This window comes from Equus quagga, chromosome 3 (assembly GCF_021613505.1).
Source record: "Equus quagga isolate Etosha38 chromosome 3, UCLA_HA_Equagga_1.0, whole genome shotgun sequence".
Lineage (NCBI taxonomy): Eukaryota > Metazoa > Chordata > Mammalia > Perissodactyla > Equidae > Equus > Equus quagga.
In genome coordinates, this window is record NC_060269.1 from 85,516,242 (window position 1) to 85,543,258 (window position 27,017).

General features: G+C 41.5%; 2 protein-coding genes across 3 annotated transcripts in view; one reads left to right on the forward strand and one right to left on the reverse strand.

The window, feature by feature from the left end:
- The first annotated feature begins 662 nt into the window (after window positions 1-662).
- Window positions 663-2,523, forward strand: PYURF (PIGY upstream open reading frame). Its single transcript, XM_046656540.1, has 2 exons — window positions 663-959; window positions 2,247-2,523. The coding sequence occupies exons 1-2, from the start codon at window positions 757-759 to the stop codon at window positions 2,386-2,388; spliced, it is 345 nt and encodes a 114-aa protein (XP_046512496.1). The 5' UTR covers window positions 663-756; the 3' UTR covers window positions 2,389-2,523.
- Window positions 2,524-9,244: 6,721 nt separating this feature from the next.
- Window positions 9,245-27,017, reverse strand: part of HERC5 (HECT and RLD domain containing E3 ubiquitin protein ligase 5) — a 45,008-nt gene continuing 27,235 nt past the window's right edge. The window contains exons 14-23 of one of the 2 annotated variants that reach the window (XM_046656803.1): window positions 23,353-23,466; window positions 22,319-22,423; window positions 20,606-20,776; window positions 18,922-19,065; window positions 17,855-18,021; window positions 13,889-13,955; window positions 12,910-12,980; window positions 11,061-11,244; window positions 10,878-10,980; window positions 9,245-9,627 (exon numbers count right to left, since the gene is read on the reverse strand). In XM_046656803.1, coding sequence (XP_046512759.1) covers window positions 9,422-9,627; window positions 10,878-10,980; window positions 11,061-11,244; window positions 12,910-12,980; window positions 13,889-13,955; window positions 17,855-18,021; window positions 18,922-19,065; window positions 20,606-20,776; window positions 22,319-22,423; window positions 23,353-23,466 — 1,332 coding nt within the window. In that variant the 3' untranslated portion in view covers window positions 9,245-9,421. The remainder of the gene's footprint in view (window positions 9,628-10,877; window positions 10,981-11,060; window positions 11,245-12,909; window positions 12,981-13,888; window positions 13,956-17,854; window positions 18,022-18,921; window positions 19,066-20,605; window positions 20,777-22,318; window positions 22,424-23,352; window positions 23,467-27,017) is intronic. The other variant, XM_046656804.1, reaches the window with a different exon arrangement.

The window sequence follows — 27,017 nt, forward strand, 5'->3', positions numbered from 1 at the left end:
CTCTTCAGGTTCTCACGTCTTTTTTTTTTTTTTTTTTTTAGTATTGGCACCTGAACTAACATCTGTTACCAATCTTTTTCTCCCTTCTTCTCTCCCCAAAGCCCCCCAGTCCAGTTGTATATTTAGTTGTAGGTCCTTCTAGTTGTGGCATGTGGGACCCCGCCTCAGCGTGGCCCGAGGAGCGGCGCCATGTCCGCGCCCAGGATCCCAACCGGCGCAACCCTGGGCCGTGGAAGCGAGCGCGGGAACTTAACCACTCGGCGGGCCCCTTGTTCTTACATGTTTTTAAATAAAGGAAAAAAAGCGCCAAACAAGGTTACAGGATCTGTGGTACAGTAAAGATTTACAAAGGCAAATCACTGCTTCTGCACACCCGCTCCGGCTGCGTTTGAAACCTCATTTTGGAGACAACACGTAGGTCCAAGTCTCACACCGGGTGACTGTGAGGACCGCCCACTGGCTTCCCCGCAGCCCTGCGACAGGTCCTGGAGAAAACTGAGGACGCCCCGATTTAGGCATCGGTTTTGTTTCTAATTTGTAAAGCCGGTGAACAGCCCCCGGAAGCCTCGGAACTAGAGAGCCGGGCGGCGGGAAAACCACTCCGGGCGGGAGGGCCCTCGGAACCAAAGCGCTAGAGCCCGCCCCGCGGGACTGCGTTTCCCGAGCACCGGGGGCGCGGCCTGGCCGGCGCGGCGGGCCGCGGGGGGCGGTGGGGCGGCTGCGGGCGCAGCGGGGCGGCAGGCGCGGGCGCGGGCCATGCTGAGGGGAGCGTGCAGCCGGCTAGCCTCGTCGCTGCGGGGGACGCGCGCGGCGCCGGCCGCAACCGCCCAGAGGCGGCTGCACGCGTCCGGGGCGCGGCCGTTGGCAGACAAAAGCGAGGGCCCGGAGGGGCCGGCCCGCGCCTTCGACCCGGCGCTGCTGGAGTTCCTGGTGTGCCCGCTCTCCAAGAAGCCGCTCCGGTGAGACGGGCCGCCGTGCGGGGGGCGGGCCGCGCGCCGCTGCGGGCCTTCGGGCTCGTCCTGTGTCCTCGCGGCCATTTTCTGGACCCGGGCCCAGCCGGCTCCCACGCACCTCTCCGGGCGGCGAGGGCCGAGCGAGTTACACGGCCGGCTCGCGGGTAGGGATAGAAGCTTTAGAGGGTCGCCGCCGGGGAACCCTTAAAATGCCGATTCCCGGGTCCCCGGCGGACAGAAGCGGAAGGCCTGGGGGGCGGGGCCTGAGCCAGTACGTATTTTCTTACAAAGATCCCACGTGATTCAGATTCAGGTTTACGCGCTGTCGGGATTCAGGACTAGTCCAAGGCGGTCAGATTTTTAAGCGAAGATGATGAAAAGTATTGTGGTGGCCTCCATATTCTTGTGTAGTGCCTGGCGACCTTAAGCCTGTCAGCTCCGTGTGCTGCCCTTGGGCGTTAGTTCTGGACTGGCCCGGTTTGTACAGTCCTCTTCATCTTTGACCTAGAGTCCCTGGGTTGCGCAGCTCTGCAGTCCGGGCTGCCGACGCTGAACGTTGACGACGCTGGGTTTGCACATCGAATACACTAAACACCCAAATGTTACCAGTCTTTATCTTGGGGGGTAGATTGCTAGTAATTTTTATTTTCATCTCTTTGCATTTCTCTTCCTAGATTCTTCCCATAATGAACGTATTACTCATTCAATGTTCTTAAACCTTGACATTACCACTTGCTCCACCTTTTAGGTAATTCTGTAACCAGCTCGCTGCAGACCCGCCGCTTTCCAGTTTCATTTCTGCCCTCTCGTCTTTCTCAGACTTCTATTTTGTGCATGTTGATTTTTCGGTGGTTTCCTTCTAATGGATCAGTTAGGTTGCTCTGTTAAGCATGTATCATAACACGAAGAAGTTGAATTTTTCTCTAGTGGCTATTCCGGTAGTAAATTGACTCGGATGGTTTGAGGGTTGACCAGAGTAAAGAAGAAATATTTGGATAAAAGGGGAGATCTTTTCTGATTGGTATAAAAAAATTAAGGCATAGCTTGAGAATAAAGTGAAGAAGAAAATATGAGAGAAACTGACTAAAATGGGAAGAATTAGAGATTTTCACTTTCTAAGAGAAACAGTTCAGTTGGCTGTTACTGCTTGTAGAATTGAAAGTATTTTAATTCTGCTTTTCTGGGATTAAGTCTGTGCCAAGAATTGGATAAATGGTGTTGGTTATTGAATATCAAGCTCTTCCAAGCATTTTGTTTTCCACGATTCATCTTGTTTTTCTTTTTCCCCCTCAGGTATGAAGCATCAACAAATGAATTGATTAACGAAGAGTTGGGAATAGCCTATCCAATTATTGATGGGATTCCTAATATGATACCGCAGGCAGCTCGGATGACACGTCCGAATAAGAAGCAAGAAGAGATGGAGCAGCACTAGATCATAATTAAAAACAAAACAACGAAACACACACCAACTCAATTTTCTTACCACCATCTAGGTTTTAACAAGTCAGCGTGGCGGGTTCGTTTACTAAGTGGGGGAGAAGATGTTTCTCTCTCTTCCTACATTGACTGTCCTTATTCCCCTGGTCTCTTTAGCAGGCCTGTTGTACTCGGCCTCTGTGGAAGAAAACTTCCCGCAGGGCTGCACTAGCACCTCCAGCCTGTGCTTCTACAGTCTGCTCTTGCCCATCACCATCCCAGTTTATGTGTTCTTCCACCTTTGGACTTGGATGGGCATTAAACTCTTCAGGCATAATTAATGCAGCCAGAGCCAAGAGGGTGTATTTATTAATGATATGTCTCGAGCATCTGTCAATGAAAGCTCAACTGCATGGAAATACTGGAAACCCACTTAATTTGCAGGAAAGATGCTTTGCCTCGCGTCTCTCAGAGGCTTGGGACTGCAGGAGGTTACGCTGCAGAAGCTTCTTTTATTGTACTTGGGTTCTGCCCTATTTTTTGAAGTTCTAATTTATAACTGCTGTAGCAGAAGAAAAATTTCTACAAAGTGTCTTGGAAATTAACAGCCCCAACCATCATCTGATGACTTTATTTCTTATCCCATTCATGTAAAAGTTAATAATCAAAATTTTGTTTGTTTAGATTCAAAATCTTTGGTAAAGTCACATGTTAAGGATGACTGAAATAATTCCAAAGGAGCTGTTTGAGTTCTAGAGAAATGCGTTTCAACTGCTATGATATAAAACTGTACAATAAAGTGGAAATTTCAATACAAGTACAATAAAATGTATGTGAAAAATTCTGAGTTCGTAAAATTTCCTTTATTTCTTTGGCATCAGATGCAGACATTGGTAATGATAAAATAAGGTGTTGATACTTTCCATAAAGAAAGTTTGTGGTACAGTAGTCCCCACTTATCTGCAGTTTCGCTTTCCATAGTTTCAGTTACCTGAGGTCAACAGTAGACCTCGTCTGGTCCTGACATCCAGCCATCGTCATGGCTCAATGATCCTCCTGACTAATCGTCATAAGGTCAGTAGTAGCCTAATGCTGTGTCACAGTGCTTAGGTCATTCACCTCACTTTGTCTCATCTTGTAGGCGTTGTACCATCTCACATCACAAGAAGGGTGAGTACAAAAAGGTTTTGAGAGGCCACATTCACATAACTTTTATACAGTATATTATAATTGTTCTATTTTACTATTGTTAATCTCTTAATGTGCCTATTTTTAAGTTAAACTTTATCATAGGTATGTATGTATAGGAAAAAACATGGTATATATAGGGTTCGTTACTCCCCGCGGTTTCAGGCATCTGCTGGGGGTCTTGGAACATATCTCCCACGGGTAAAGGGAGACTACTGTTTTTTGGTTTTGTTATTTTTGTCACAAGAGTTTGGTGTGGGAGAGAAAATGTAAAAAATACTCTAAATTTTAAAATGTAGGCTATGTTTAAAGAGGCACTTAATACCCCAAATAGGATAATTTCTCAGCAAAGTGTGTACCTTTTGGGGTAGAGGTGAGGTTGGAAGTCTTGCAGAAAGCTGGTTGTGTCCTGTTGAGCTTAGAGCTATGTTTTGAGCCACAGATCAGTTTATTTTCCTGCTTTAGGAGATTATTTAGCACTACTAAAGGCATAAGCATTTGATGCAGTAATAGTTCCTGGTTTTCCACAACTTTCAACAAGACTGATTGAGAATAGTACAATAACTATTTGAGGTAGACAAATGTTTCACTAGTTACCCTAAAGAAACCTAAGAATTGAATGTAAATTTAATTAGTAGAATCTTAAGGTAGTTTAACAAAAGCTTTAGACAGTGATTCTTCTCCTTTAAAAGAAAATTAAAACATGAGGTTACAGGTGTTTTATATTGCATTAGTTCAACGTATATACTGTAGAACAAATCACGTTTTAAAAATTACCCTATGCCAATATACAAATAACCAAGAAGACTATAGATGTTCCCATCATTTCCTGAATGGAATTATTGTTCTTTTTAATTTACCGTAAACCTCGCTGTGGTCAGTGTAAACAAAACAGTTTTGCTGATAAAATAAGCATTGTATTCTGAAAAGACAATTGCAGCTTTTGCGAGCATTTTATCATTGTAGAGGAAACTCTCATTGTAGAGGAAGCTGACAGGCATATCCCTGGGGGAGCTGAGTATGAACTCCATCTTCTCACTAGTAAAATTTATTTAGCAATCACTTGTATATGATGTACAAGCTGTCCACTAGGTACTCTTCTAAGCATTATTACACAAAATCTTCTTTACTCTTATAACCTAAAGGGTAGGGTCGGTAGTATTAGCACCATTTTCCAATTGAGGTAGCTGAAGCACGAAGGTGAAGTGATTTACTGAGGGTAACGCAGCAGTAATTGGACTGGAGTGGAAACTACCTGGCAGTGTGGCTTCAGCCTGCCTTCCTAACCACTATACAGTACTTCTTTACTTTGAGCAAACTCTTCCTATTTACAAGAAAAGTAGACTTAGGACTCGAAAGGCTTGGATTCAAATTCTTACTCAAGCCTTACTGTTTTCCTAAGGCATCATATATTTCATCTCTATTCTAGCACTTAACCTTGTACTGTGATTGCCTGTTTTCTGTCTCCTGTCTGGACAGTAAATTGTTCAACATTTTTTATCTAATGCTTAGCGCAGAGCAGGCAAAAAGCCCTGCCTGACTGCATGAACACATGGCTCTGACAAGCCTTATAACTTTAGACAAGTTTTCTAACATCTCTGGCCTTCATCTTTAGGGCTGGAGATCCTTCCTGTTTCTTTCATAAAATTTCGAGGAACAAATTAAAGTTTACATGTGAAGGCACTTTGTAAAGAACTAAGTGATACTGATACTGACTTATGGAATGGCAGCAAGCGGAGCTCTGCAGACCCAATTCCCCGGTGAAACAACCCTAACTGGTGAAAATTATAAACAAAACAACTATTTAAAGTCTCTGGAAATTGTCCTAAGAGCATACACCCAAATGAGGAAACATATAAGAAAATCTAAATATTGGTAAGTACAGCAGAATTTGTGGCATTTGAACCACCAGCCACGTCTTTCTCCCTGTCAGCTCAGTGATGGCTCCTCCAGAAGGGTGCGGCCAAGGATGCAGGGCTCCCTCTCCCCCAGCTCCTAGCTGAGGGTTGTGGTATCTTCCCAGGAGGTGCAGGCCACAAGCAGAGTAAAGGTAATTATGTAATTATAAAAGCCAGTGTAAATGCGTATTTCGTCTTTTTTCTTAACTGATTTGCAGAGCAACTGTATAAAATAAAACATATGCAATTGTATTTTGGGGCCTGTATCATATTTGCCATTAACAGCACAAAGGAACTGGATGGGAACAAAGCTATATTGGAGTAAGGAAATGACACCAGATGGTAACTTGAATTCACAGGAACAAGTGAGAACCAGGAAAGGTAAATAAGAAAGTTAATATAACTAATGCTACAAAAATATATTGTTCTCTTTTCTTCTCTCATTTTCTTTAAGAGACATTAAATTCCATAAAGTAGTAACAAAGTCTTGTTAGGTTTTAACATGTAGGTGAGATATGAATGACAATAATAGCACAAAAAGGGGGAAAGAGAAATAGGGCTACCTAGAAGTAATGTTTCTGTACCTCATGGGCACTCGTAAGAACAGATCTGCAGTTTTAGAAGATTTCTCAGGCCCTCATACACTGTTGGTGAGAATATAAAATGCTGAAGCTTCTTTGGAAAACAGTCGGCAGTCCCTCAAAAGGTTAAACACAGAGTTACCATATGACCCAGCAATTCCACTCCTAGGTATATACTCAAGGGAGATGAAAGTATGTCCACACAAAAACCTGTGCACAAATGTTCATAGCAGCATCATTCATAATAGCCAAAAAGTGGAAAACCATTCAAATGTCCATCAACTGATGAATGGATAAATAAAATGTGGTATGAATACAAAGAAATATTTGGCAATAAATAGGAATGAAGTACTGAGATATGCCACAACATGGATGAATTTTGAAAACGTGCTAAGTGAAAGAAGCCATTTATAAAAAAATCACATATTGTTTGATTTCCTTTACGTGAAATGAGCATAATAGGCAAATGTATAGAAACAGAAAGGAGATTAGTGGTTGCACAGGGCTGGGGGTGAAGGGGAGAGTGTGCTTATGGCTAAAGGTACAGGGTTTCTGTCTGGGGTGATGAAAATTTCTAAGATTGTGTCAGTGGTCGCACAATTCTGTGAATATACTAAGTCCACTGAGTTGTACACTTTACATGTCTGATTTATATGCTGTGTGAGTTATATGTCAATAAAGTTGTTACCAAAAAAAAAAAAGTATCTAAATGTCCAGCAAAAGGCTCAGTGGTTCCAAGTCACTTGCTGGAGGTCATGAGGCATGGTCAAGAGTGGAATGTAGTCTTAAGCCTTCTGAATTTTGTCCACCGCATTGTGCTACTTCTAGTGACCCTCTCAGACACAACGCTGTTTCCTGGGCATTCTTCACGGGCATTCTCCACCAGCGTTCTGGTGTTCCTCTCCCAAGTTCCTCACTAGCAAATCATCCTGGCTTCCTATCCGTTATGGGGACTCTCCTTTACTAGCTTCCCTTTACGAGCTTTGCACACACTCCAGGACCCTGGCCTCACCACTTCAGATTGTTGCACTGTAAACCCACCGTGAGAAACACTGTTTCATTCTTTCACTACTTGGGACTCTTCCCCACTCCCCGATTATTAGCTGACTTCACAGTGACAGGCCACCTGTTGCCTCCTCAGAGCCTCTTAACAAGGTGATCTTCCTTAGTGTCATCTGCATCACTAACAGGCAGCATCTTTAACTACCTTGTGAACAAGATCCTTCCCACCAGCTTTCTGAGTGAGAATTTCCCACCCTGAGGGATCAAAAAAGGACTTGTCATAACCTGCTCTCCCTCTTCAATCTCTTCCAATCCTGCAGAGTGGGCTGTTAAGGAAGCATCTCTGAACTTTAGACTCTGCATCTGTAAGATGGAAATGATGATACTTACTGCCAGACCTGCTGGGAGTTTTAAGCGAGGTAGAAAATATGAAATTGCCAGCATAGCCAAGAGTTAAGAAAGTCTCACTACTGTGTGCAGTTGTGGGGAGAAAGGCCTGTCCCCTTTGCCAAGTGCTGTCCCTCTTGGTGAAATGCTCCACTTGGAAGTGGTTGCTATCTTGTGCATATGCCACCAGGTGGCACTTCTGGCTAACTCATGGGGCCACTGGCAACTAAGCACTCAGGAAGCAGGAGGACTGCGCTTGTGAAATGCTGGGCCAGGGGCCATAGTTCACAAATGCTTACTAATGCATCATCATGGCATCTCCGAGATAGCCATGAGAGCTGGCGTGAATCCCAGGAAACAAGTGGGAGTAACCCAGGTGGAGGCAGAAGTGGAATTGAAGAGAGAGGAGGTGAGGAAGGGGGAGGGGTGGGGTGGGATGAGACAAGGGTTCCAAGCAGAAGTAAAAGCATGTGTGAAAACAGGAGACTGTGGCCCACTGAGGAAACTGAGACAGTTAGAAACTACTAGAATGAAGTACACTGTGTGCAGGGCAATGGCAGGAAATGAGGCTAGAGTTGTAGAGGGGGCACCTCAGGAAGGATTTGGGAGCTGTAATCACAGTGTTAACAAAATTGGACTTTATTTGCCTGATGTTCAAATCATTTGATTTGTGCAGCTGAAAAACACTATGGCTCTCATTCCCAGAAAAGGAAAAAAAAAAGCATATGCAAAATTACAGGGGGTTTGTATGCTACAGACCCCTGCGGTGGCAAGTGCTCATACTTCACTGTCCAGTATAGTGGCCTCCAGTCACATGTAGACACTGAACACTTGAAATGTGGCTAATGTGACTGAGGAGCTGAATCTTAAATTTTAATTTTGATTAAATAGCCACATGTTGGACAGCACAGCTCTAGACTGTTTTTCCCACTACGGCCAATGGAAGTTTTGTCTTCAAAATTCCTCAGACTAAACCTTATCTACAGCAGGTAGATAAGGCGTCTACCTTAGTGCTCAGTGCAGATATGAGATTTCCAGCCTCTCAGAACATTCTGTTGGACAGTGTTGGTCTAGATACAAGGAGACCAGTTGAGAGGCGATTGCAGTGAGGGGCCAGGAAATGATGACTGCTTGAACTAAACCACTGGCAGTGGGGTTAGAGAGAGAAGTAGAACCAGGATCGGCAGGACTTGACTGACGTTCTGAATGTGGGGATGAAGAAGGCGAGGAATGGAAGAGGATCGCAGGCTTCTCCCTGGAGACGTTGGAGGTACCACTCCAAACTGTGGAATACAGGAAAAACGATCATTTTCTTTTTGAACATGTTGAGATTAAGGAGCCAAGGGGCGTGCAGGTGGAGACACAGACTACACAGAAAAATGGTTGTGGTTCTGGAATGTATCAGTTACAGGAGGTCAGAGAGAGAGATCTGGGTACCAGCAGCATGGAAGGAATAAGTGAAGCCATGGAGTTGATAAGGAGGATGTGTAGGTGAGAGAAGATGACCACACTGGCACTTCAGGTCAGGGGAGTGTCAGAGTAGCACGGAAAGAAAATGGGAAAGAAGCCAAGAAAAAGAAAGCCACAGTCTAGCAGTTGATGACAATTTTGAGGAGAAAGTTGTCAGTGGTTTCAAATGCAATAGATATAAGATGGAAATGGGCAAGTTTCCACTGAAATTTGCAACAGGGAAGTCACCTGTGACTTTAATTAGAGCAGTTTGAGTGGGAGAAGCACCACTTCAGCTCTGGACAAACTACCGAGACAATTATGAGAGAGAAAGAAACTTCCGTCTTATTTAATGCACTGTGTTTTGGAGGCGCCTTGTTTTAACAGCCTAGTCTGAACCCTAACAGCTCTCCCTGCAGTAACAGCGAGTCTAAAAGAGCAGGGAGACACCCGAACAGTCAGCAAGACTTTTATGTTAATTTTTGAGTTCTTCATTTTATTTTTGATCATATTTCCAAAAAGGGGTAAAGAGTGTGAAGTGGGGTCAGCCAAATCCTCTGTTGTTGTTGATGGCTACTTGAAGTGCTTCTTCGACTCTTTCCATTGTAGAATATTTAGGGAGGTAGAGGTAACTAAAACATGTCTGTGCTCTTATGGGATCTTTTTCATCCAAATATTCAGGACAGCAAAATGTTATTTTCATGTTCTTTACACCTTTCACTTGAAGTCTGTCAGTTCCTGTAAGAAACACTGAAAAGAATAAAATTGAGTGATTTATTAGAGAAAAAACGTGTTTATTCAAAAACATTTATTGAGGGCCCACGTGTGGAGTCCCACATTAGACGACACTGGGGACCATACTAGGACAAAGTCTGACACAGTCACTGCCCTCAAGCAGCTTAGAGTCTGGCTGGGAATATTAGATTCTCATGCAGAAAACGACAAACAGCAAGAGAAAAAGGAAAGGGTGTAAGACAGCCAAACAAGGGGCCCTGGAATTCAGTGCCTCCTGAGCGTAGATGAAGTGGTGCAGGGCAGAGACGGAGAGAATCAGGCTGGGATGATGGGGAGACTCCAGAGTTGGGAATCAAGCTGGACCTTTAAGGAGGGAAAGCCTTCGAGAGGCAACAGGAGGTGGGTGAGGGTTCAAGGCAGGGCAAGGAGCTTCAGAGAAAGCCTGAAGGTGGGAGGGTGCAAGGTGAGCTCAGGAACGTAGAAACAAGGGAACTGTTTGGCTGGAACAGACTTCTTCTAAGAGGTAAGATTGGAAAGTTAGGTTGGGCTTCTGGAAAAGTCTGAATATCTTCCAGCATACATATTACCTACAAAAATAATAGTAAGATAAATGTTTCTCAAAATTACATAAGAAAGTGAGAGAGAAAGTCATTAAACAAGTCTCAGGAAAACCACCGAGTAGGCATGAAACTGAGATCAAAATCTGGAAGGTGAGGTAAAATAGCTTAGAGACAAGTGACATTCTACAGCTTGGCTAATCCCACAGGGCATAGATGATTGAATGATGACACGACTACAGAACAGAGTCTCAATAGTTAGCTGGGATGAAAAGAAAAATTTAAAAGCAATAGGCAGGGTTGAAGTCACAGGAAAAAAGACCTATATTAACGTTTATTTATTTATTTACTTTTATTTTGGTGAGGAAGATTAGCCCTGAGCAAACATCTGTGCCAATCTTCCTCTACTTTGTATGTGGGATGGCTCCGCAACATGGCTGATGAGTGGAGTAGGTCCATGCCCAGGATCCCAACCGGCGAACCCAGGCCGCCAAAGTGGAGGGTGCAGACTTCAACCACTTGGCCATGGGGCCAGCTCCTAACATTTATTTTTTGATGTTGGGACAACCAGCACTGAGGACATTCAACTGGATTAGGAATGCCTCTTACAACTATGATTTGTCGTGAATGGTGCCTATGACAAACCAGATTTTCTTACCCCATAAAAAAGACCTAAGATTATAGATCTATTCCTAATGTAATACTCACCAAGGAATTTCTTCTTTTCCTCCAAAGTCAATTTGTGTAAAGCCTCCCAAAACATCACTATGGTGGGATGTGAACTGTCATATCCTCCCGCATAACGTGCATTCTAGAGGAAAATGCAAAAAAAAGGAATTCAGGAAATAGAAAAGAAATTTAAATTCAAACTACTTGGTCTTTATGATGTACCTTTTCAAATGTTTCCCAGTCATAATCTGTATTTCCAATAATCACATCCTTGAGTTCTGCAGGATGGAAAAATCCAATAATCTCCTTGTCACACACTTTGTAAAATCCTCTTTGAAATTCTTCATAAACTGCCTTTATAGAGATGTTGAAGATGTAATTGACACACTTAGAAACATAGTCTCTCCTTTAATGAAACAAGAAATGATTTCAGCTTACTGCAACACCCTGGGCAAAACTGGGGGAGGGGGTGGGAAGAGGATGATAAACATAAAAGAAGAGCTGGAACCCCTAACAATTGAGTGCTGCGCACATGCCAGGGATTGTTACAGCTAGTTCTCATATACTATCTAATTTAGTCTTCATAAAACTCTCTGAGGCAGAATCTTATGACATTTTAGTGAAGGGGAAACTGAGAGAGTAAATTATGTGATTGCTCAAGGTTACACCATTAAGAGAATTGACACAGATTAGAATAAAAAAAGTTTTGAAGAATAAAACCTGACCTGCCGACAGGATTAGCTCTGGGGAGTGGGCTTGGAGATGGGGAAATGTCACATTTTATTTTATACTCTACTGTAGGGTCTGAATTTGTCATAGTGAGTCGTTAATATTAATTGTGGTTCAACACAAATAAAGGGGGGATTTAGACCTCCAGCTATGATGGACTAGCTTGCAGCAAATTCTTCTCTCAGTGAGAACTAAAAAAGCCAGATAATATACAAAACACAGCCAGCTCCAGGCTTCCAAATCTGAGTCAAGGCTCTAGAGGCCTGAATAGAGGAGAGAAGGGAAGCTCACCGAGCTGAGCCCAGCATTTGACCTGCCATTCTTCCCTTTGCGCATGTCCCAATTCTTTCCAGGACAGGGCCAGGCAAAAAGTAGCTGTCAGGAGGCAGAGAACCTTATTACATCCATCAATAATACTATGGATAAATTGGGATATATTCATAAAATATACTATAGAGCTGGAACTCTATTTCTTGATCTGTACATTTATGATTTGTGCACTTTTATGTATGTTATACTTCAATACAAAGTTTTTAAAAAAAAATAATGATTAAAAAATTTTTTTGATAAAAGGGCCAGCCCTGGTGGCCTAGTGGTTAAATTCAGCACGCTCCACTTTGGTGGCCTGGGTTTGATTCCTGGGCGTGGACCTACACCACGCTGTTAGCAGCCATGCTGTGGTGGTGGCCCATATACTAAAAAAAAAGATAGAGGAAGATTGGTGCAAATGTTAGCTCAGGGCAAATCTTCCTCAGAAAAAATAAAAACATTTGGCTTAAGCAAGAATGCTCACTAGAAATCTCTTTGCTACTCTGACCAACTATCAAGGGAACATTCTGTAATCCCAGTGGCATCCCATAAGGTGCTGGCAAGTCAAGATACCATGGTAACATCTAATAACGTTAACAAATACTAAGTGCCTGCTATGGTGCAGGCATCACTGTGACTACTCCAGGTACTGGATACACAATGGTGAGCTACACAGACCGGGTCACTGCCAGCATGCAGCTCATGACTGTGGGGAAAATACTGACAAGTAAATAAGCAAATAAATCCTAAAGGTAGGTAGTGTGTGATATGAAAAGAAAAAGTAAAGCAAGGTACGAGGATAAAGAGAGAGGTCAGTGGTATCATTCTAGACAGGAAGCTAAGGGAAGGCCTCTCTGAGAAAGCTACTTCCTTCCCTACCAGAATAGGAACTCCAGGAGACACACTATGCATACAACACGCACAAACTTCTCTGCCTTATTGGAAAATTATAATAACTACAAGGAATTTTCAGAGCCCAGTGAAATAAATATAGTGTATAAACAAAACAAATATTTCATTTCTTTGTACCTACTTGTTAGTCTGGTCGACAATTATGTCACTTCCATTAGGAATTAATTCTTCTGCATTTCTGTCCCAATGCACCTGCAACCACAAATGAACTCAGATAACTATCTCCAAAATAATCCTCAACAATCTCTCATCAACAAAAACAGCTTAAAGCATACTTCTTTTCCTCAAGAATTTGCAGAAATGTCCATTTTTGTCATAAAAACTAGCAAGGAATGTACAAATAAAAAACGACCACTTTATGTCATGCAGAATGAAAAAAGAACTTACAGAGATAGATGATCTATTTTAAAACTACTGAAAAAATTGGAAGTATCTCAGGATTCACTTTATAAAGTATAGACCTAGTGTGGCAGACTTGCAAAAATGACCCCAAGTTCCTCCCATCTCAGTATTCATGCCCCTTTGCAATGTGACTCTGCAACACCTCCCATCATGAAGGAGAGTCTGTTTCTTCTGCCCTTGAATCTGGGTGTGGCCACGTGAAGTACTTTGGCCAGTGGGATCTGACAGAAGCAAAGCTTGAAAAGAAGCTTGTGCATTGGGGTTCATCTTCTCTCTCATCTCTTTATAACCCTGAACCATCCTGTGAAGAAGGCTTAGCTAGCCTCCTGGAGAATAAGAGATCACTGGAACAGAGACAAGGTGTTCCAGCTGACACTCCATAAACCAATCAGCCTGCCAACGACCACGTAGGTGAGCGAGGAGGCCACTGGAGACTATCCAGCCCAGCCAAGTTGGTCCAGTCCAGAAACCCATAGAATTATGTTTGTTGTTTTAAGCTACCAAGTTTAGGTGTTGTTTGTTATATAGTAAAATCTGACAACACCCAGCTCATGAAAAATAAGGGAATAAAACCTTTTGTGCTAACTAATTCAGAAGTTCATTTTTTAATGAAAGTAAAGGGTGACATGTTTAGGTAAGTATGTAAAGGGTTTATCAGATTAAATCTGATCTGTAATCTGGTTTTTATTGTTACTCACAGTAAAATGAATATAAAACACTTCTCCAAAGTCTTCACCTTCATCATCCAGAAGTGTCTGCAAACTCCTAAAGAACAAATAATTTTGTTTTTCAGAAGTCAGTAATCATGATCACTAGATATATCATCTGAAATAAATGTCAAGCGCATGACTGTTGTGAAGGCGGGAGGTCAGGTCCTTAAGAACGCCCATTTCTCTGCACATTGACAGTCTAAATAGGGCCAGACCTCAACTATTTGTGTGAGGTTTAGAAGATTATTTGCAATTCTGCAGGTTCTCCACCTGGTTCCCACTCTCTTCCTGTCATCCTAAAGTCCTTTACTCAGTGACTGTAGGCTTCTATTTAGAAAAGGATTGATAACATATTTACGGATACTGAAACATTCGAATTGGTGTTACCTTTATTTAAGCTTTTGAACTTTACCTACAGAGTAATAGATCTCTTTTAAACATGGGGTATCATGCAGGAAACGTGAGGAGTGGGTAGGTCCAAGGACCTTCTCTGTATCTCCCGTTCCAGTATCAAGCTTAAGACAGACTGTAATCTGACTACCTTAATTGTTTCAAGGCATCTGTGAGAACAGAGCTTATAGCACAATGGATAGCAGCCAGTCTTCTCGTGTCTCCATCCTCCGTTGTCCTATGGAGGATGTCCTATGGTGCTTTACACATACTTTTTAAGTACAGTCATGTGCTGCATAACAACATTTCAGTCAACGACGGACCACATATATGACGGTGGTCCCATAAGATTAGTACCATACAGCCTAGGTATGTAGTGGGCTATACCATCTGGGTTTGTGTAAGTACACTCTATGATGTTCTCACAATGATGAAATCACCTAATGACACATTTCTCAGAATGTACCCCTGTCATTAAGCAACATATGACTGTCGCACATCTCATATTGTATTATTTGCTCATTCACTCGACAAACATTTATTAAGCACCCCAAGTGGCAGACATAAGGATGTAAAGTTGAGACTAAGACATTACCATCAATGAGAATAGTAGGTAAGATATGCTAATGACAGTCTCAGCCACAGTCCTGTGAGATATGTGCAGCTAGAAACTATGTAAATGGTACAGGTATGACTTGGAAGAGCCTGGTTAACTCATTCCAAAGGGATATGTGTCACTGGGAAAGAAGGTGGAATCCACGGTGACTTTTTCCCCACTGGATTTTTTCTTCTTTTCTGGGAAGGATTTGCCCTGAGCTAACATCTGTTGCCAATCTTCCTCTTTTTTCTTTTTTTTTACCCCCTCAATGCCCCAGTACATAGTTGTGTCTAAGTCCTTCTAGTTCTTCTATGTGAGCCGCTGCCACAGCATGGCTACTGACAGACAGCTGGTGTGGTTCTGTGACGGGGAACCGAACCTGGGTCACCAGAATGGTGAGAGCGCCGAACTTTAACCACCAGGCCATCAGGGCTGGCTCCCCACTGGACTTTTTATTATGGAATTGTGATAAAACAGACCATGTTTTATTCATTGCATTTTTTCCGAGGGTGTGGGAGAGCAAAGGGAACTCAGCTGACAAAATTGGATTCATCCTAATACTTGGTTTGTGATCCTCTCTCATTATATGTCCATGGATGGCTTATTTGCTTATTTATGGATGTGTTTATGAAGAACACCTGGGAACTTGCCTCCAAAACAAGAGCTTAAACACTGATAATACCCTATACCTACCTACAGGGGATACCTCCCCACTCCCACTTTTCTACCACCCCCTAAACGTGTTACAATTATCTACCAGTTTGAAGAGTGTCTTTTTTCTTTCATTAAGTTATCTCTTGATGAACAGAGAACTTTACTCTTATTGCAGTTAAATTTATCAATGTTTCCTTTAATGTTGGTACTTTTTATGCCTTTCTTAAGGAATTCCAAAGGTGAGAAAGATATCTGTCCCTATTTTCATCATTTTTGCATTTAATATTTAAGTCCTTCATCCACATGGAGTTGATTTTTGTATATGGCATAAGGAATCTGCTCTCATTTTTTCACTACTCCTATTAACTGAATAGCACTCCTATTCCCATTGATCTAACATACTGCCTCTAACAAAGCTCCATAGGTGTATGCGTCAGTTTCTGAGCTCTCTTCTGTTCCACTGGAAAACCTACGCCGATACCATACTGTCCTAATTAATACGGCTTTCCAATAATTCTTCATATATGGTAGGCCAAGTTCCTCATCCGTTTTCACCTTATAAATTATTTCTGGCTATTCCTGGCCCTTTGTTCATCCAAATAAATTTCAGAGTCAGCTTGTCAAGTTTTATAAAAAGCCTTCTGGGATTAAAATTGGAATTTTGTTGAACACACAGATCAGTGCTTCTCCAAGTGTGACCCAGATGAGCAACTTCTGGGAATCCCTGAGGCCTTTACAGGGGTCCATGAGGCCAAAACTATCTTCATAATAACACTAAGATGTGACCTGCCTCTTTCAGATTCCGCCATGGGTATAGAAAAGAGTTTTCCAGAGGCTATAATGATAGCTAATACAGTGAGTATGTGTGTATTCCTTTACTTAAAACATTTATGACTTTTAATTTCTAATACTGTAAATATTGACAAATGTAACCAACATAAGTAGAAGCTCTGTGGGGTCCTCAATAATTCTGAAGAGAGTCTGAAGATCTGGAAGTGTGAGAAATGCTGACACAGATGTAATGCCCTTCACCTTTACTCAGTTTATGTGCATTAAGTTTATTGTCTTCTTAGGCAGAAACGTTAGGTCATTTTCCATGTTTTCAGTAAAAAGTAACAACAAATTTCCAACCTCCTTTCCAAATCTTGTGCTTTTGATATTTTTTCCTTATCTTACTAGTATAATTAGTATAATGATTAATAGTTGGAATGGGAACCAGTCTGTCTGTGTTCAAATCATGGTTCTGTCCCTCCAGGGCCTGGGGCGAGTTACCTAAGCTGTGCTTCAGTTTCCTCAGCTGTAACATGAAGATAATAATAATAGGATCAGACTACTGTTCTCATTTTTTTAAAGAATACTTTAAAGATTTTAAAGTATTGCTCTGCTATGAAATAGTATTCCATTGAATAAATATACCAAAAATATACAATTTCCTTACTGAAGAACATTTAGGTAGTCTATATATTATGAATTGTATGATATAATAGACATTAGTATACATAAATCTTTGCATGGTTGTGTATTTCTGAATGTGAAGTGTCTAGACATTTCACAGGTAGAATTGTGGGGTCAAAAGGGTAAACACATTTTGATTCTGCTAAGTCCTGCCATATTGTTCTCTGAGAAGGAGTTACCAACTTCCACTTCCACTAACCATACCTGAAATCAGAGTGAATCTTTTCCTAAATCCTCGCTAACACCATATAAGCATCAGTATTTCTAACCACTGTCAATTTGAAGTACATATTAGCCTCTCATTTAATATGCATTCCATGATCACTAGTGAGATTGATCATCTTTATATTTATGACCCATGTCTATTGCTTCTTTTGTGAGTTGCCTGCTTGTATACTTTGTCAATTTTTCTTGCGGATATGTAGGAACACTTTATACAGCAGGGATCTTAACCCTTTCTATTATTACACCAATATTTTTTTGTGAGGTGCCAGCTTGTCTTTTAATTTAGAAAGTTTTAAAGTTTTCACTTTAAAGATGATAATATGAAGCAACATTTAAAATAAACATCACTTGCAGATTTTGCACCAAGATGTAACCTGTGCTCTGTCCATGACTGTTTCTACATGAAGTTCAAAGATCAATGCAAGCAGTGAGGATTAATTATAGGAACATTCAACTTTTCTTAATTTTAGAAAGTTAAATTAATATCCAACAATTCTTGCCCAAGTTAAAAATGGGTTAGTTCCTAGAATGCTACTGTTGAGCATGAAAAGATTACTGCGGTGTGTGTATGTTTAAACATTTATCTAAATCAACATTAGATGGGGTTCTGAAAAGGAACTACATTTACTAACCTTCCAAAAACAGGACTGAGTTCTTTCAAGTCTTCCAATGATGGCGTCTGGTCCAAAAGTTTCTTAAACAGAGCCAGTGGGAAAGGGATGTTGGCAACGTTGCAATTGAACAGGCAAAGTCCACAGAGAACCCCAAAGAAGAAATAGCTCTTCTTCTCAAATTTAGGCTGAAAAGAGAGAAAAAAAATCCTAACGTATTATGAATTTTTACTAGTACCTTGGAATATTTATGTTAGGTAAACCTTTTTTTCCCCTTTCACAAAATCAAATCACAAATTAAAACCAAAAAGCCTGAGATAGGAATATTTAGGGTTTATATTCAATCATTAAGTTGATTTAAATCCTTGCCACAGTTTTGATTACTAAAACCATTAACGGGATTGGGGGGCAAGGGGATAGGAGAGATGCTGCTTAGGGGGAAAAACTGCAATGAGTAGTAAATAAGTCCTAGAGATCTAATGCACAGTGTAATGAATATAGACACCAGTATTGTATTGTAATCATCGAATTTGCTAAGAGACTAGGTCTTAATTATTCCAACCACTAAAAAGAAATAATAATTACGAGACGCAACAGAGGTGCTAGCTAACACGACAGTGGCAATCATATTATAATATATAAATGTATCAAATCAACATGTTGTACACCTTAAACTTACACAATGTTATATGTAAAATATATTTAAATAAAAAATAAATAAAAGCGTTAACAGAAAAAGAAACACATTAGGCTCAGTAATCCTCACAAACTACACTTTTCACAATTTCTCTTCATAGCCTTTGTCTTCAAATTCATCACGAAAAACAGAACTGAAACACAGAATGGGCATCTAGACCTTCTATAAATGCTCAAAAACATATATTGCTTAAGTTCTCCTGCGTGGGCATGGGAACTGAGGGAAAGCGGACCCCATTTTAGAGAAAATAATCACCTTTTTAGAATTAAAATTTATCTCCACAATTATATCAATAATTCCTCTCCTAATATAAAACAGTCTAGACAACCTAATTTTCGATGGAACGTGATACCTTTTCTGTCAGGAAATACCATAAGCAAACACGACTTACCCTGACAGGAAACCACATGTAGGAGGCCTCCTCGGGATATGTGAACAGCCCATATTCTGGCTGGGTCAGCTCTTCAAATAGACAGTGGAAAAACTCGGCCCTCACTCCTCCAAAGTCAAGTGGAATTTCTCCACTAAATGAAACCTGAGGAAACAGAGCAAATAATGCATCACTTCTGGAGTTCTGTATTGCTATGCATTAAATCTCAGTTAATGACAGTAAGAGCTCACATTATTTGTGGACCCAAGTAGGCATTGTGGTAGGCATCTTACTCATACTATCATATTTAAGATTCCTGTTAATTCTATGAGGGTGAAGAGGCTTCAAGAATTTAAATAACTTTCCCAAAGTTATACAACTGCTAAGCGGAGCAGCCTACATTTAATCCTACGTCTGTCAAACCTCAGAGCCTGAAGTCTTTACCACTAAATTGCCCTCAAATGGCATCATTATTATAGTCATAAGGTACATTAAATATAATGAAAAGAAACACTAAAAAATCATAAATATTAGGATTTTCAAAAAACTGAAAAAACAGCATGTGTAAAACATTTATCGGCTTGGTTTTTTACTCCTTCAGGAGGCGGTATCCCACCTGTTGACATCAATCCTTCCCCAAGACGATTCTATCCTAACCCATCTGCCCCTTCAATCACTCACTCTGTTCCTGCCTTTTCTGCTTGGAAGGCTTCCCTTCAGTTTACAAATGCGTTATGGTCTCCCTTATTCTTAAAAGAAAAAAAATCTCAACACCATTGTCTCAGATACAGGCACTACTGGTTCCTTCTACTCCAGGTTGCCAAATTCTGGAGAATGTACACCAACTTCCAAACCCATTTCTCCACTTAAATGGTTCTCTCCAAGAGGACCAAGAGCCTGCAGAATCCCCAATTCCAAAGATTTTCCTCGTGTCTCATCTCCCCGATTTCACTAACTCATTCTACACTCGGACCACCTTCTCTTTCTTCACACTCTTTTCTCCTTGCTTTCTCTTATCAAGCACTATTTAGATTTTTAGTTCTCTCCCCACCCCCCCTTAATACCAGAAATTCCACAGTTCTATGCCACACTTCTGTCCTTTCTCTCTGCTCTTTCCCCAGATGCTCATTTTCTTTTTCAACTTCATTTATCGCTTGCAGGCATTTAACCTTCATATCCATTTTATCTTCTCTCCTGATTGACACCCACTCATTTTCAAAGGCCTGCTCCACATTTCCATCTCGATGGATCACTAACACCTCCAAAAAGCTCCTTTTACTGACTTCTTTATTTAGATGAACGCCTCTTCCATTCAATTCACGTTCAGTGAATTAGCTAAAACCTCTAATAAGACCAGGGTCAAACCTTTACACTGCCCTGTCCTGTGGGCAGCTCCCTGAGCTCACAAAGCCTTTTTCCCACAAGACTGTCAGAAAGATTAAATGGGATAACACATGTAAAATGCCTCACACAGTCTAGAATATGGTAACTACTCATCAGATGTTACCTACATTTTAAAAATAGATGAATGAAATATAAAAGTGGAACTAAAATAACTGAGTGGACCGGCTGGCTGACACAGGTTAGAATCACATGAGTTCATCAGATTTTAGCTTTGTGCAAAAATATGTAGGACCCGCTGTTACATTTTTCCACGTGTTTCTTCTCTCAGCAGCAAAAACACTAAGTGAGCATTATACTTTACCAGTAACTCCCTCCTCAGATCTTCATTCTCAAATCGGTTTAGGTGATTCAAGACGTCCTCAATCAGGTGACTCCTTCTGACCGTTAGATTAAAGGAGGACGACAGAGCTAATTCAGGCTCTCCTGGGTCCACATTTCCATCCAGTGTCATAAAGCGTCTATGTTCTTTCTCCTAGGAAAACAGACACGTTTCACTTCATTTCACCATTTGCTCTAAGGAGAAATTTATAAAGTGGAATAAACTGGTTCAGTTTAAGTGCATGTCACAAACATTTATGAGAAGAGCCTTATTTATACCGCTAAGCTATACCTTCAGGACTCGCCCCCAGGGAGCAGAAGAAACAGGAGACCTAAGGAGTGGGAAGCATTGCAGAGCCACCTTGGGTGAGGAGGAAAAACTGCAGGCTCCATTGGACTACTTTATCCTGTAAACACAATTACTAATACTTCAGGAGCCAAAGCTAAGGACCACAACAGGCAAAGAGACCCATCAGTAAACAGCAAAGCAGTGCGTTGAAACACAATCTTCTCATTTGGAAAGAAGTTCAGAAGTTTAGAAAGGAAGTTGCTGCAGGAAAAGTTCCAGCAGGAGAGACCTCTCTACAGACATCCTATTCTAGGAGGAGAACCCAGACAGCAGAGTTTAGGCGACAGATAATCTAACAAGTTAATCTGAGAGAGAGACAGACAGACACACAGACTGTCCCTCTGAAACCAAACGGCAATGTGGTATCATTAAAGTCTGTGGCTCTTAGTAAAACAAGGAGTAGCCAAATACCAGTTCTATAAAATTATTACTGGAAGCCTGCTTAAAATCAGGAGAGAACAGTCACGAGAGTTGAAGCAAAATAAAGTTCTTATGTCTTTCCTCCTTTTATTTTCCTTTGTCAAATATTTCACTAACGGTCATACTTGGAAGTCATAAGTCAATTTTCTATTTTATTACAGTAACTGCATTATGTGAAAGTATCTGCTTTTATGACATATATTGCAATATTATTCATACATATACAGATGCATATTAAGAGTAAAAATGATAATAACAGCTAATGCTTTGGGGCACTTACTTCATGCAAGGCACTGTTCTAAATGCTTTACCTATGTTAACAAATTTAATCTTTATAAAAAAGGCAATAAGGTACATTTCCCAAGGCCTTTTCAATTGTCCAATTTTAAGTTCAAAACCACTTTGCTGGATATGCTGACAAACAGAACCAACTCAGCCAGTGACAGTACACTGAAAGGGGGATACTTGCTACACATGTTTATTATGGCACCATCACAGGGCACCAGTCGTTTATCTGGGTCCAGATTTCAAGACTCTGCTGTCCCCTCTATTCTCACTGCTCATTTTTCCATTAGATGGGCCCTCCTTCTATCCTGGAGCCCACCCCAGTCAGGCCCACGTCTGCTGTGCCTCCTGAGTGCCATTCAGAAGACCACAGGCACCACCTCCAGGGAAAATCCCCACTGCCAGGCCAGCTGCCCAGGCTCCAGTTTTGCTACTGAGGCCCTCAGATGCCTCAAGGCCAACCCACCGCAAATTTGAGAGTCTTTCTTGCCTTCGTCTTTAGCTTACAAGCTCCTTGAATGCTATGACCATTCGTTTCACCATTGGGTGGCTCCCTTGTCACTCCTCAAATATTGTACGCTTCAGAAGGCGTTTATTTATCATTTGATTTGGTAATGAAGACAAAGCAATAAGCATACGTACCCATATTTTAAAAAGCGAGTCTGCATACAGTAGTTTAATTTTCGACAGAATATTAAAGATAAATGGAAAATGACTGAATACGACAGGAGAGTCTCTTGAAGTGTCCTAAAAACAGAAATGACAACGATTCTGACAAAGGAAAGGAGAGAGAAATCTTACACCTTTCCCCACAGCCTTTAATCCCTGATAGTTTAAGGTCTCAGTACTTAGAGCCAAAGCAATCCAAACTGCTGGACAGTTGTACTTAGGCATATAAAATTCTAAGACGCTGTTTTACATGTTGTTAATGAAAGGTATATAAACCTAGCATTTTCAGTGCTCATTTAATTTAGTGGTTAATTATAAACTCCAAGCACTTTCCCAAAGAGTCTGTTCCTGCTGCAGCCTGCACTTCTGAAATGTGCATTAGTTCAGATGCATTTGATAAACAGGGGAAGGAGACAATGTGGACAGCTGCTTAGCTCATACATGATTTTTGCCAGACAAGGATGGATGTGCTGGGAGTAGAATTATAACCTTCAGGGAAAAGGAAAAAACCCTCAGGTAGGTGCTGCTGAACTGGCGGCAAGAGCCCTTTAGATTTATTTTAAGAAAATAAAAGAGGAGTACTTACACCCCGGGTATCCTCCCCAAAGGGCTGCCCCAGAGGGCTGGCTCTGGGTGAGTCACGCTGCCCTCTATGCCACCTGAGGGGCAGAGCTCCACTCCCAGCTGTGTTGTCTCAGGACCACCAGTGCTCTAATCAGAGTGTGCAAAGATTTCTACCTTTGGTTTCTGGGCAATTTTCATGTTCTCGTGGCGCTCTCCACGAGCTGCCGGCCTGGCTGATCCCAGCTAGTGCCCCAGGGAGCAACCACTTTTCGGCTGGTGCTCTGGCTACAAAGCTGCATAGGTTTTGAGGGGGTCTGTCTTGTTTTTCCCACAAGCCTTGCTATTTCCACTGGACCATTCTGCAAAGTGCAAGGAGTTGTGGAAACTCATGAAAGTGTTACAGCACAGCTGCCTGCATTAATTCACTGATTAGCCACACTTACTGAGTTCATTTTCCAAGCAGACCTTTTATACACGTCTCCATAGAAATCAAGCCAGTGCGTGAGTTCGCTTACTTCGAAAATATTTTCAGGCACTTGACAATTAGTCTGGTTTACCTTAAATAAAATATGACCGTGAGGAAGTTTTATATATACAGTTTTGCTTAATGGCTCTTAATTAGATTATCAGAATAAACAGCAAATGAAACATTCTTTTAACAACCAGAATAAAGTTCTATTCAATTTCTCCACTGCCAAAGCCCCAGATTTTCAGGAACAGAAAGAATACCTAAGATTTAATAGAAATTGACGATAAACTTCCAGTTATTTCTAATTCATAGAAAAGTTTTAAAGAACTTTAATGCAAAGAAAAACACAGTGCAACATGACCCCAAAGTACTGTAAGGCCCAATGCTTCACGTCGTTCTTCAGAGCTCAACGAGAGACCATTCACAGAATGTTCCCTCCAGCAAGGCGTATATTGGACATTCTCCTCTTAAACCATGGGGGAATCTTCCAGCATTCCATCCCAGGATGCCCAGGGTTATCATGACATGCACGCGAACCCGCTGGCACAGTGCTAACCATCAGTCATGGAAGACACCGATAATGACACGAGATGCTCTGGTCATGAATGGCCATCAGTATTTGACCCGGATGGGCACAGTCCTGGTATAAATGACTAACTCTCAGGTGGTCTTCTGAAGGCCCTTCTTGGCTGTGTAAGTTAAGACATTTATCTGGAATATTCTTAGTGACTCTGGCCCAGAACACCAAATGATCCAGGCCTCCCAGTCCCACCGCCCGAAGCATGCTGAAGCTGCTTCACCCCTGTGACTACGGCCCTCTGGACCCTGCTGATCTCAGCCTTGCACTGTCAACAGCCTCAGTGTCCCCAGAGTCACGGAGAAAGTGGGTGCTGCATCCTCGTGGCTTCCTGTGGTCCCCTTTCAGAGGTGGTGGGGGCAATTCTGATGTCACCTGTCAGAGTCAGAGGACAAGGCAGGATCCCTTGAGGACTTCTTTCGTTGCTGCTTCAGTATTTCTCAGGATTCTCTTCCTAAGTGGCACAAGCTCACTAGAATACACTTTCCCCGAGTTCTTCAGTAAATTTCTCAAAACCCAAATTATTACTTTTTACAAATCTTTCTATTTTGTACAAAACCTTTAAAAATAGCCAAGGGTAGGCACTGGTCTTTAGCAGTATGGCAGACTTTTTTTTAGCAGTATGATAGATTAGGCAACTTGATCCACTGAAAACAACCAGAAATACAAGATAAACCATAAGCAAACATTTTTTAATGCAATACTGATTTTGTAAGTAGATATGGAATAATTAGGTCAAAAACTAAGTGAAGGTGGCATTTGCTTTGAGAGTATTTGCCAAACCTGGTGTACGTGAACTTCAGTTTTTAATGGTTGGGCCTTTAGAGAAAGGAGACAAAGCTCCAACTCTCTTCAAATTAGGGAGCCAACAGTAGAACCTCACCTCGTCAATGTGGGACCCAGAAGGGCTAAACCATCAGAGTGAGGGGGAACCAGAAACAAACAAGCTCTTCCCTCCACTCCTACATCAACCCACCCCACCTTGACTCCAAGACAAGGCAAATTACAGCTGGTTATGGCGCTGAGTTGGGGAATAAATGTCGCCTATAGGATTTGTGATTACAAAAGCGCTCTCCTGAAAATTCGTACACCAAATTCATACCACCCACAGATCTAAAAAGCTTCAAGACCAGAATTTAATTTAAAGTAGTACCAGGCGCTGGCCCCATGGCCGAGTGGTTAAGTTCAAGCGCCACACTTTGGCAGCCTGGGGTGCGCTGGTTTGGATCCTGGGTGCAGACTACACACTGCTCATCAGGCCACGCTGTGGCAGCGTCCCACAGAGAATGATTTACAACTAGGATATACAACTATGTACTCGACCTTTGGGGAGAAAAGAAAAACCAACAGCCGGATGAAGATTGGCAACAGATGTTAGTTCAGGGCCAATCTTCCTCACCAAAAAAGTATACCTTAAAAAAAAAATGCAGTACCAATCTGCTGGTGTCTCCAGGGGCCTGGGAGAAGCAAATTCTCCCTGGAGAAACCCACCCCCCAAAGAAATCCAAAAGATAAAGTTCCAAGGAAAATGGTCAGCTCACACAGATACTCACACACAGTCACAAATCACATAGTAATGAAGGCACTATGAGGAAGATTCAGCAGGAACAAGAGATGGCAAAACCTGACCTGCAAAGACTTCAGATACCAGAGTTATAAGGTCAATAGATTTATAACATAAAAGGAAAGCTTGAAAATAAGAGAAGGATGAAGAAATCATAAATAATAACGAAGAAAATAATTTAAAGAACTAATAAGAACTTTTGGAAGTGGGAAACATAATACTTGAAACAAAAACTCAAAGGGCAGTTTTTTATTTTTCCTTTCTTCTTTTTTTAATTTTTATTTTCTTTTACTGCGGTAACATTGGTTTATAACATTATATAAATTTTGGGTGGACATCATTATATTTTGATTTCTGTGTGGATTACATCATGTTCACCACCCAAAGACTAATTTCAATCCATCACCACACTCATGTGCCATATCACCCCTTTCCCCCTCCTCCCTTCCCCTCTGGTAACCATCACTCCGATCTTGGTTTCTGTGTGTTTGTTGTTTTTATCTTCTACTCATGAGTGAGATCATATGGTATTTGACTTTCTCCCTCTGACTTATTTTGCCTAGCATAATACCCTCCAGGTCCATCCATGCTGTCACAAATGGCCACATTTCATCATTTCTTATGGCTGAGTAGTACTCCATTGTGTATATATACCACATCTTCTTTATCCATTTGTCCCTTGATTGGCGCCTAGGTTGCTTCCAAGTCTTGGCTATTGTGAATAATGCTGCAATGAACATAGGGGCCACAAATCTCTATGCATTCATGTTTTCATGTTCTTTGGATAAATATCCAGCAGTGGAATAGCTGGATCGAATGGTAGTTCCATCCTTAATTTTTTAAGGAATCTCCATACTGTTTTCCATAGTGGCTGTATCAGTTTGAACTCCCACCAGCAGTGTATGAGGGTTCCCTTCTGTCTACATCCTCTCCAACAGTTGTTATTTTCTGTCTTGTTAATTATAGTCATTCTGATGGGTGTGAGGTGATATCCATTGTAGTTTTGATTTGCATTTCCCTGATAATTAGTGATGTTGAACATCTTTTCATGTGCCTGGTGGACATCTGTATATCTTCTTTGGAGAAATGTCTGTTCAGATCGTTTGCCCATTTTTTAATTGGGTTGTTAGTTTTTTGTTGTTGTTGAGATGTATGAGTTCTTTATATATTTTGGATATCAACCCTTTATCAGATATATGGTTTGCAAATATCTTCTCCCAAGCGTTAGGCTGTCTTTTTGTCTTGTTGATGGTTTCCTTTGTTCTGCAGAAGCTTTTTAGTTTGATGTAATCCCATTTGTTTATTTTTTATATTGTTTCCCTTGCCCAGTCAGACTCGGTACTTGAAAATACGCTGCCAAGACTGATGTCGAAGAGCGTACTACCTATGTTTTCTTCTAGAAGTTTCATGGTTTCAGGTCTTACATTCAAGTCTTTAATCCATTTTGAGTTAATCTTTGTGTATGGCATGAGACAGTGGTCTACTTTCTTTCTTTTGC

Bases quoted from the DNA above. Each gene is read 5' to 3' on its own strand.
- PYURF (XM_046656540.1), top strand. From the start codon at position 757: ATGCTGAGGGGAGCGTGCAGCCGGCTAGCCTCGTCGCTGCGGGGGACG. The intron at 960-2,246 runs GTGAGACGGGCC...TTTCCCCCTCAG, and splicing joins CTCTCCAAGAAGCCGCTCCG to GTATGAAGCATCAACAAATG.